This window comes from Macrobrachium nipponense, chromosome 10, assembly GCF_015104395.2.
Source record: "Macrobrachium nipponense isolate FS-2020 chromosome 10, ASM1510439v2, whole genome shotgun sequence".
Lineage (NCBI taxonomy): Eukaryota > Metazoa > Arthropoda > Malacostraca > Decapoda > Palaemonidae > Macrobrachium > Macrobrachium nipponense.
This window is the reverse complement of record NC_087204.1, coordinates 43,723,614-43,734,702: the sequence shown is the minus strand read 5'-3', so window position 1 is coordinate 43,734,702 and position 11,089 is coordinate 43,723,614. Positions and strand designations below refer to the sequence as shown.

The following is an 11,089-nucleotide window of genomic DNA, read 5'->3' as shown; positions in this document are numbered from 1 at the left end:
TCTCTGTTAAAGGTAGATACGATGGTGAATAGATTCTGCTTGGAGAAAAACTACATGGTTAAGCGTACAATGACAATGACTCCGACTATTATCTTACACGGTTGAAGCATGAAAAGGGGTACAGATGTAGCCTATTCTCCCTTATTAGGAAATTATTGTCAGTAGATTTTAAAGGTGAATTTGAATAAAACTGAGGTGTTGCTGAGCAGTAGGGAAGATAGAGACAGAATAGTAATACAAGAAAGAAGCAGCTCGATTGTAAAAAAAAACAGAAAATTTTAAATACTTATGATATACTTTAAGCCAAGAGGGAGGATGTGAGGCTGAAGTTGACAGTAGGATAAAAGCTGCATGGGGGAAGTAGAGAAAGGTGGCTGGAGTAGTATGTGATAAGAAAATGCAAATCAAGCTAAAAGTCAAGATATATAACACATGTGATAACCCCAGTGTTAATGTATGGAGCAGAAACATAGGCTCTGAGAAGAAAAGAGGAAGTAAAGCTTGAGAGAACAGTGATGAAAATGCTCAGTGGATTATGGGAATATTGCTTCTTGAGTGATTAGAAATTGATGAAATAAGATGAAGGTAAGGCTTAGTAAAGATTACAGAAGTGATAAGGAAGTCACGAATGAGATGGTCCGTCTACAGACCTGTGGCAGGCCTCACCTGGCTGTCCCGCAACCGGTGGGCGAGGCCCGACGGTTATCCCGGGACGGCCGGGCGATGCCCGGCGGGTGTCCCGAGACACCCGGCGGACCTCGCCCGCCCATCCCGGGACACCCGGTGGGCCTCGCCTACACAGAGGGCGATGCCCGGCGGGTGTCCCGGGACACCTGGCGGCCCTTGCCCGCCCGTCCCGGGACAACCCATCCCGCCTCGCCTGCCCGTCCCGGGACAACCGCGGGACACCCGGCTGGCCTCTCCCGCCCGTCCCGGGACACCCAGTGGGCCTCACCCGCCCGTCCCGGGACACCCAGCGGGCCTCGCCCGCCCATCCCAGGACACCCGGCGGGCATCGCCCGCCCGTCCCGCCTCGCCCGCACGTCCCGGGACACCCGGCGGGGCCTCGCCCACCCGTCCCGACAACAAACGGGATCGCCCGCCCGTCCCGGGAAAAACCGTCCCAGGACATCTGGCGGGCCTCACCCGCCCGCCTTCCCGGAGCAACCCCGGCTGGCCTCGCCCTGCCATCCCAGGACACCCGGCAGGTCCCGACCCGTACCCAGCCTCGCCCGCCGTCCCGCCTCGCCCGCCGTCCGCCTCGCCCACCCGTCCCGCCTCGCCCGCCCTTCCCTGGACACCCGGCGGGCCTGGCCGGGCCCGTCCTGCCTCCGGGCCCATCTGGCCCCGTCCCGCCTCGCCCGACCCGTCCCGGGACCACCCCCGGCCCTGTCATCACCCTCCCGTTCCCGAGGGACGCTCAGCCCATCCAGGACACCCGGCGGGCCTCACCCTTCCCGCCCATCCCTGGGACCCAAGGGCGGGGCCTCCCGCCATTCCCGACCGTCCCGGACCCCAAGGAGGGCCCGAGGCCCGGCCCGTCCCGGAACCAAGGCGGGACTCGCCCGCCCAGTCCTGGGGACCCCAAGGCGGGCCTCCGCCCGCCCTGTTCCCGGCGGGACCCTAAGGCGGGCGAGGCCCGCCCGTCCCAGGACCCAAGGCGGGCCTTCGCCCGCCCGTCCTGGGACCCAAGGCGGGCCTCGCCCGCCCGTCCCGGGACCCAAGGCGGGCCCGTCAAGGCCCGCCTCCCGTCCCGGGACCCAAGGCGGGTTCCCTTGCCCGCCCGTCCCGTGGACCCGGCCAAGTTAGGGCCTTGCCCTTGCCCGTCCCGGGACCCAAGGCGGGTTTCCTTGCCCTCCCAAGTCCCGGGACCCGGGCCCAAGGATGGGCCTTGCCCTTGCCCACCCGTTCCCGGGACCCAAGGCTTGGGCCTTGCCCGCCCGTCCCGGGACCAAGGCGGGCCCTTGCCCTGCCCGCCGTCCCGGGAACCCACCCAAGGCGGGCCTTGCCGCCCGTCCCGGCCCGGGACCCAAGGCTGGGCCTCCTTGCCCAAAGCCCGTCCCGGGACCCTCCCAAGGCGGGCGGGCCCTGCCCGCCCTCGGGACCCAACCCGGCCCGGGGCCTTGCCCCGCCCGTCCCGGGACCCAAGGCGGGACCTTGCCGCCCGTCCCGGGACCCAAGGCGGGCCTTGCCCTGGCCCGCCCGTCCGTGGGACCCAAGGCGGGCCCTTGCCCTCCCGTCCCGGGGACCCACGGGCCGTGGGCCCTTGCCCGCCCTCCCGGGAACCCTTCCCACGGCGGGCTTGGGGCCCGCCCGCCCGTCCCGGACCCAAGGCGGCCTTGCCCGACCCGTCCGGGGACCCAATGGCGTCCCTTGCCCACCCATCCCGGGACCCAATTGCGAGCCCTTGCCCACCCGCCCTGTCCGGGACCCAAGGCTGCCTTGCCCACCCGTCCGGGACCCAAGGGGCGGGCATCCGCCCACCCACCGTCCCTGGACCCAAGGCGGGCCTCGCCCACCCGTCCCGGGACGTGCCGGGACCCAGCCTGGGCCACCCGGTCCCGGGACCGGCCCAAGGCGGGTTCCTTGCCAGGCCCGTCCCGTGACCCGAGGCGGGCCTTGCCCACCCGTCCCGGGACCTGAGGCGGGCCTTGCCCACCCGCCCGTCCCGGGACCCGAGGCGGGCCTTGCCCACCCCGCCCGTCCGGGACCCAAGGCGGGCCTCGCCGGCGGGTCCCCCTCGCCGGCCCGTCCCGCCTCGCCCGCCCTGGTCCCGGGACACCCGCTGTCCTCACCCTCACCCGTCCTGACCCCCCCTCCCAGGACACCCCGGCGGGCCTCCCGCTCGCCCCATCCTGGGACCAGGGGGCCCTCCCCCCCGCCCACCCCCCCCCCCCACGGGCGTCCCGTGGGACCCAAAGGCCCGCCATCCCAGCCCTCCCGGGGACCCAAGGCGGGTCCTGCCCGCCCATCCCGGGAACCCAAGGCGGGCCTTTGCCCCCCGTCCCGTGGACCCAAGGCGGGCCTGCCCGCCCTACCCGTCCCGGGACCCAAGGCGGGCCTTGCCCGCCCGTCCCGGGACCCAGGGCGGGCGCCCACCCGTCCCGGGGACCCCAAGCCTTGTCCCGCCCAGTCCCGGGACCAAGGCGGGGCCTTGCCCGCCCGTCCCGGGACCCAAGGCGGGCCTTGCCCTCCCGTCCCGGGACCCAAGCGGGCCTTGCCCGCCCGTCCCGGGACCCCAAGGCGGGCCTTGCCCGCCCTTCCTCCCTGGGACCCAAGGCGGGCTTGGCCCGGGCCTCCTTCGGGACCCAAGGCCCCGGGCCTTGCCCGGGCCCACCCGGGACAAGGCGGGCCTTGCCCGCCCGTCCCGGGACCCAAGGCGGGCCTTGCCCGACCGTCCCGGGACCCAGGCGGGCCTTGCCGCCCGTCCCGGGACCCAACCCTGGCGGGCCTTCCCGCCCAAGCCCGTCCCGGGAAACCCACAAGGCGGGTTGGCCTTGCCCAAGCCCGTCCCGGGACCCACGGCGGGCCTTGCCCGCCCTTCCTCCCGGGACCCACGGCGGGCCTTGCCCCGCCCGTCCCGGGACCCAGGGCTGGCGGGTCCTTGCCCGCCCTTCCCGGGACCCGACCCACTGGCGGGCCTGCCCGCCCGTCCCGGGACCCACGGCGGGCCTTGCCCGCCGTCCCGGGACCCACGGCGGGCCTTGCCCGCCCGTACCCGGGACCCACGGGATGCGCCCGGGCCCAAGCCCGCCGTCCCGGGACCACGGCGGGCCCTGCCCGCCCCTCCCGGGACCCAGCGGCGGGCCTTTCCCGCCCGTCCCGGGACCCTCGGCGGGCCTTGCCCCCCCGTCCCGGGACCCAACGGCGGGCTTGCCCACCTCCCGGGACCCAGGCGGCGGGCCCGGCCCGTCCCGGGACCCACGGCGGGCCTTGCCCCCCCGTCCCGGGACCCAAGGCGGGGCCTCGCCCACCCGTCCCTTGGGGGACCCAGCGGGCCTCGCCCCCCACCCGTCCCGGGACCCAAGGGTCGGCCCCCCTCGGGCCCACCTCCTTCCCGGGACAGCGTGCCTGGCCCGGGACCCACGGCGGGCCTTGCCCACCCGTCCCGGGACCCACGGCGGGCCTTGCCCACCCGTCCCGGGACCAACGGCGGGCCTTGCCACCCGTCCCGGGAACCCAGGGGGCCTCGCCTTGCCCACCCGCCTCCCGGGACCCAAAGGCGGGCCTGCCCGGCTCCCGCCTCGCCGGCCCGTTCCCGCCTCCCGCCCGCCCGTCGCCGCCCCGTCCCGCCTCGCCCGCACACCCGCTGTCCTCACCCTCCCGTCCCGGACACCCGCCATCCCAGGACAAAAACGGCCGGGCCTCGCGCCCCGTCCCGGGACCCCAAGGCGGGCCTCGCCCGCCCGTCCCGGGACACCCAAGGTCGGGCCTCGCCCGCCCGTCCCGGGACCCAAGGCGGCCTCGCCCGCCCGTCCCGGACCCAAGGCGGGCCTCGCCGCCCGTCCCGGGACCCAAGGCGGGCCTCGCCCGCCCGTCCCGGGACCCACGGCGGGCCTCGCCCGCCCTCCCGACCCGGGACCCGGCGGGCCTCGCCCGCCCGTCCCGGGACCCAAGGCTGCCTCGCCCACCCGTCCCGGGACCCAAGGCGGGCCTCGCCCACGCCTCCCGGGACCCAAGGCGGGCCTCGCCCACCCGTCCCGGGACCCACGGCGGGCCTCGCGCCCACCCGTCCCGGGACCCAAGGCCGGGCCTCGCCCACCCGTCCCGGGACCCAAGGCGGGCCTCGCCCACCCGCCCTCCCGGGACCCAAGGCGGGCCTCGCCCACCCGTCCCGGGACCCAAGGCGGGCCTCGCCCACCCGTCCCGGACCCAAGGCGGGCCTCGCCCACCGTCCCGGGACCCACGGCGGGCCTCGCCGCAGCCCGTCCCGGACCCACGGCGGCTCGCCCACCGCCGTCCCGGGACCCACGGCGGGCCTCGCCCACCCGTCCCGGGACCCACGGCGCCCTCGCCCACCCGTCCCGGGACCCACGGCGGGCCTCGCCCCCACCCGTCCCGGGACCCACGGCGGGCCTCGCCCACCCGTCCCGGGACCCACGCGGGCCTCGCCCACGCCTCCCGGGACCCACGGCGGGCCTCGCCCACCCGTCCCGGGACCCAAGGCGGGCCTCGCCCACACCGTCCCGGGACCCAGGCGGCGGGCCTCGCCCACCCGTCCCGGGACCCACGGCGGGCCTCGCCCACCCGTCCCGGGACCCACGGCGGGCCTCGCCACCCGTCCCGGGACCCACGGCGGGCCTCGCCCACCCGTCCCTGGACCCACGGCGGGCCTCGCCCACCCGACCCGTCCCGGGACCCACGGGGGCGCTCGCCCACCCGTCCCGGGACCCAAGGCGGGCCTTGCCCACCCGTCCCGGGACCCAAGGCGGGCCTTGCCCACCCGTCCCGGGACCCAAGGCGGGCCTCGCCCACCCGTCCCGGGACCCAAGGCGGGCCTCGCCCACCCGTCCCGGGACCCAAGGCGGGCCACACCCGCCAGTCCCAGCTGACACCAACACCTTTGTTTAGCGTTGGTACCAGAATATGCCACTGAATCTTTACAATTCTCACAGGGATTCTCTGAATCCTCTGCTTCTTCTTCTGGCACCTCCCCGAATCCTATTCAGTTCTCTCAATTGTCCTGGGTCACCTATGAATCCTCTGCTTCTTCTCATTACACCTCCATGAATCAGACTCAATCCTCTCAATTTTCCTGGCGCTTCTCTGAATCCTCTGCTTCTTCTCCTGGCACCTCCACGAATCCTCTCATTTTCCTTACCATTTCTATAATCCTCCTATTTTCATTTTCCTTTCCCTTCCACGAATTTTTTCTTTATTTGTCTGTATGGTCTTTTTACCTTGTTTGCAACCAGTGGTTATTCACCGACGGGCCTTCCAGGAATCAATAAAACTCTAAAAAAACATTTTAACATATATATTTCCGTTCAAGTTCACTTTCTTCCAACGATTAACAAAGCAAATTTATTACAAATAAACATCAAACTTTCCATATAACAAACATTCTCCACAAATTTTTCACATCTCATCCGTCTGAGCAAGGCCAGCCCACACTCGATCGTGCCATTCCTTGAAGATCGACAGCAGCTTTTGCACTTTCCAGTGGTTCTCGAATCTCCAGGCGTCAGTAGTTCTCCTGGAGGTTCTTTACGTCGCTCACCAATATCTCCTTTGCTCCTCGCAGCTGTCGAACCTCATCTTCCAGCTGGTCGTTCCCTTCGCCCTGGACTCCGGCCTTCCTCTCCAGCGACTCTAAGCGACGATTTCGTTCCTCTAGAAGGCATGCCAGCTCGTTCCTCATGACTTTCGCCTCCTCAACTTCACACTGGAGACTGGAGTACACACTTTTTCGTCCAGAGATCTTCCACATCCTTATGCAGGTGTTGGAACCTCAGCTCGAGGTCTTTCCTGTCGGATTCCCGCTTTTCAGTTGCGTCGTTTTGTTCCTTGATGAGCCTCGTCATCCGCACTGCTTCTTCGGTCTTTCTCCTTCTGTTGTAGGAGTTTCTCCAGCCTCTCAAGCAGGCAGTCTGCCTCTGTCAACTACACACTCACTTTCCTTATCCTATCACATAGGGCATCGTTTCTCGGCCCAATTTCTTTCGTGTTCTTCTTCAGCTGCTGATTTTCGTCTGCCTGGATCTTGTCTTCCAGCTGCCGTTTCTCCCTCGTTTCTTGATCGTTCTCCCTTTTCAGAAACCTTCGAGCAAGTGGGCCTTGTCTTGCCAGAACACCTCCTGAGTGATCTGTATTACACGAGTGGCTTCTCCCCTTCCGCCCGACTTCTGTATCTCTTCATGCAGCTGAAGAAGTGTCCTGTCCAAGTTCATGCGCTGCTCTCTCTCTGACACTGGATTGTGTCTCTCAAGGCCGCAGTTCTCTCGTTCAGTTCCTTTTCCTTGTGCTGTTCAGCTCCATCATCAGTCAGGAGAAACCTCACCAGCGAATAGGCAGCCACGCCAAACAAGATGACTATGCCTCCGTATTTCGAACAACATCTGGAGAACAATATCAACAACAGATGCTGCCAAGGCTAGGTAACGCCACATTTTCTTCAAACTTGAATCCTTAGGTTACCTACACAGGCTATACCCAGTTCATATGCTCTCCTCTCTCTCACGATTTTTCGTTAGTTCTATATTCCACGAGAGATATTTTGAATTATCAAAATATAGCAGGAAAGATTCTGAAAGAATTTTAATTATAGTCCCGCAGCCCAGACCATTGAGATACAACGATCGAGATACCGACTTGTAAACTGTGAAACTGGCCGTCTGCCGAAAATATATGGGTGGCTTAATTAACAAGCACCACTAATTGCTTGTTAGATTTTGGGTCTAGATCCAATATATGAGGTAACAGATGAAACTAATGTATAATATATCTGCAGACTCTACTGATAATAAATGACCATTGACAGACATTTGGAGGGTGAGTTCCCCCTGACAGCCAACCTAGGAGATACCAAGTAAAATTTACACTATAATAGCACTGCACATCCTAGAATACTGGTGGTAATGACAGACATTTTAGTGGGTGGTTACCCCCTGACAGACGTCCCACAACGGGTGAGGAAGGGGAGACAGGATCTGCATCCAACATCGGAGATACCAAGTAAAATTTGTACTACAATTGCACTGCACATCCTAAAGTACTGCGGTGGTAATGACAAACATTTTAGTGGTTGGTTTCCCCATGGCAGACACACCCCAACAGGTGGGCAGGGGGAAGGGCAAGCCCTGATAATTAATGTCTAGACTAGTATAGTAGGCTACTATTGACCCGTATTATGCATTATCGTGATATGTTTAATAAATATTTTTATCATATCTATATCCTTTGTATTTATTTAACACAAAAATTATTTATTTGTTTCATATAATTAACAGTCATCTGTAGGCCCATAATAATTCGGTCATATTATTATTTTGGCAAGCAAGCAACTGACTTCAATTATAGTACTCGCTTTAGCCTTGTTTACGAGATGAAAATTAATGTAGCGGTGGCTGGAAGACTGGCACTGTAAAGTAACATGTAAGTTTTTATCATTATTAGAGTTATTGCTGTAAAATGTCTATGTACATAACATTTGTTAAATAGAGTAATACGCACCCATTAAATAGATAGTAATTCATACTTAATATATACGCTATAGTCAGGGTACAGATCATAATAATTGCGCCATAGCCTACTCTGTTTGTTTTATCGAAGCAGGACTACCTTCTTTTGGTTTCAACTGACTTTCATACTAATAAAATCATGGATACTTTTTTTGTATTATCAGTTTTATGAATGAATATTGTCGTTACTATAGTCGATTTTTTTTCGGGTGGTGTAAAATTCGTCAGGTACAATACACCTGGCTGAGGAAGGACACAGAGGAGCTCTGTTTTTTAAACAATCTCTCCACACACCAAGTTATTTCGAACATTTCCATTCTCTCAAGAAGATTATGAATAAATTTAAGACCAAAGAAATAATCACCTAGTATTAATGTAAAGAAAACAAGATAAATGAAAAATTAGTGCGATTCTGAATTTTTTCTATCGTTAATGTTTAATGAGTAAGTGTTTAGCGAATTGTTAGGGTTTAGTGAGTAAGCGTGTAGTGAATGTTTATGAGTAAGTGTTTGATGAATGTTTAGGGTTTAGTGACTTTAATGTGTCAGTATTCAGTGAATTTTTACTGAGTCTTTAGGGTTTAGTGAATGTTTTGTGAATGTCATTGAATGTTTATTGTGTAAGTATTCAGTGAATGTTTTCTATAGGGTTTTAGTGAATATTTTGTGAATGTAAAGTGAACGCTTAGTGAATGCCTTGTGAATGGTAGTGTTTAGTGAATATTTAATGTGTAAATATACAGTGAGTGTTTAGGGTTTTAGTGAATGTTTTGCGAATGTTGAGTGAGCGTTCAGTGAATGTCTTGTGAATGTTAATGTTTAGCAAATGTTTAGTGTGTAAGTGTTTATTGAGTTTTTAATGAGTGGATGTTCATTCATTGTTTAGTATTTGTTAAGTATTTAGGGTTTGGTAAGCATTTAGTATTTAATGAGTGCTTAGGGTTTAGTGAGTGTTTAGTGTTTAATTTCTTTAGGATTAAGTGAGCGTTTAGTGAATGTTTACCGAGTGTTTGGGGTATAATGAGTATTTAGTGAATTTAGTGTGTCAAGTGTTTAATGAGCATTTAGTGTATCGTGATTGTCTAGTGAGTGTTGAGTTTTGTGTTATTGAGTGTTAGTGTATGTTAAGTGACTGTGTGTGTGAGTGTATGTTAAGTGTGTCTGTGTGTGTATAGTGAATGTATGCAAGTGTGAGTGCTTACTGAGTAAATGCATTGTGAGTGTTAGTGTTTAGTGATTGTACTACATTACTGTTTAGTTAGTGTTTCGCTACTGTATGCAAAGAAAGTCCTGTATTTACGCAGGAACCAATTATGCTTGGCCTTGCTTAGATCCAAGAGCAGATGCTTAGGCCTTGACCACAATGGATGGAGTGCTTAGGCCTGTTTTCGTAAGGTAATTTTTCTCTGTGAAATTGGGTCGAATAATAATAATAATAATAATAATAATAATAATAATAATAATAATAATAATAAAGATTAAAAAAGTAATAGTAATAAAATGTAGTACTAAGAGCTGGACCGAAACCTTTCAATATGGCCTTCCGAAGTCACTCTCGGCAAGGCGATCGCTACTTCAGTGATTGACGCCCTATGCCTTGCACACAGCTGACATATTTGCACGTTCGGTTGTCCGATTTTTATAACTGTGTTGGAGACGCATTATAAAATAATGAGCAATTAAAGTAAAAATATTAATAGGGAGAAAATTAGCCGAATAATAGTCGTCAAAGTCAGCATCGATAGAATGTATTGAAACATTTTACATAGGCTACCTGGGTGCGTGCCGGCGGGAAGTTAACAGACAAACACACTAAACTGGCTTTAAACATCAAACTGCGTAAGTATCATTTTTATATGAGTTTAAATTTTCTTTCCTGAATAAATATGGTACCTGATACTTGGTGATAGCGTACAGATCAATTTGAGTGAGGCAGCCGAAAATAAGTGGACCATTAGATAACTGACATGATATTATAGGCCAACTTAATTTGGGAGTCAGGGGATAGAATGGGTGAAAATGTTTTAATGTTTATAGTTAGCCTATCCTGAACAATTCATTCACATTTCCGTTTCCAGTAATTATTTGTGTTGTGATACATCATCTCTTTGTGAATGTGCGGTTGTTAAAACGGCTCTTTATGATGGGACTTTGGTCTTAATATCAATCGAAATCCCATATCCGATAAAAATTTCATTTCATCCACACGAACCAACAGCAATTAAAGAACAATTCAGTTATGGTAAGACACGTTGGGCTACGAACCTCGACATGGCTGCAGTGCCCTGACCATAGCCAAGAAAAGAAAATGACCAAAGACGCTATTAAAACGAGAATACTTATCTTACATTTCTTTTTTTAGAGGAATTGAGAGTGGCGCCATATGACTGGTTTAATTATTCAAAAATGTCTCAGCACACATACTTGTAGCTGTTGTCACTTGTGACCCCCTCTCATTCAGATAAAATATTACTTTTTGTGAAGTGATAACTCCACACCAAAGGATAGTGCTAATATTATATATATATATATATATATATATATATATATATATATTATATATATATATATATACTATATATATATATATATATATATATATTATATATATATATATATATATATATATATATATATAATATATATATATATATGTTTGTGTGAGTGAAACTATAGAAAGTACACCAGGCCTAGTAAGTCTCATACATAGTTTTTTTATATAGATGTGATGGACTTAATGAAGTGAAATATTTCATACTTCAATAGGAATTTTAAAAAATAACTCCGGCAGTAATTCTTTTCCTGAAACATCACAATATTTATTGAATTTATTACCTTTTACATTTTCTCAGGCTTACGGTTTTCCAGATAATTACCAATATTTATATATTAATATTGCCTATGATAGAT

The 11,089-nt window shown here is 56.1% G+C and overlaps 1 protein-coding gene across 1 annotated transcript; it reads left to right on the top strand.

The window, feature by feature from the left end:
* The first annotated feature begins 808 nt into the window (after nt 1-808).
* On the top strand, nt 809-6,363 carry LOC135223959 (collagen alpha-1(I) chain-like). The gene is made up of 3 exons (XM_064262880.1): nt 809-1,589; nt 1,653-5,021; nt 6,164-6,363. Exons 1-3 carry the CDS (start codon nt 809-811, stop codon nt 6,361-6,363), a joined length of 4,350 nt encoding a protein of 1,449 aa, XP_064118950.1.
* Nucleotides 6,364-11,089: the final 4,726 nt, after the last annotated feature.

Excerpts from the sequence above, each read along its gene's own strand:
- LOC135223959 (XM_064262880.1), top strand. The coding sequence starts at position 809 with ATGCCCGGCGGGTGTCCCGGGACACCTGGCGGCCCTTGCCCGCCCGTC. Across the intron at positions 1,590-1,652 it reads CCAGTCCTGGGGACCCCAAG|GACCCAAGGCGGGCCTTCGC; the intron begins GCGGGCCTCCGC and ends CGCCCGTCCCAG. Across the intron at positions 5,022-6,163 it reads CACGGCGCCCTCGCCCACCC|TGGTTCTCGAATCTCCAGGC; the intron begins GTCCCGGGACCC and ends TGCACTTTCCAG.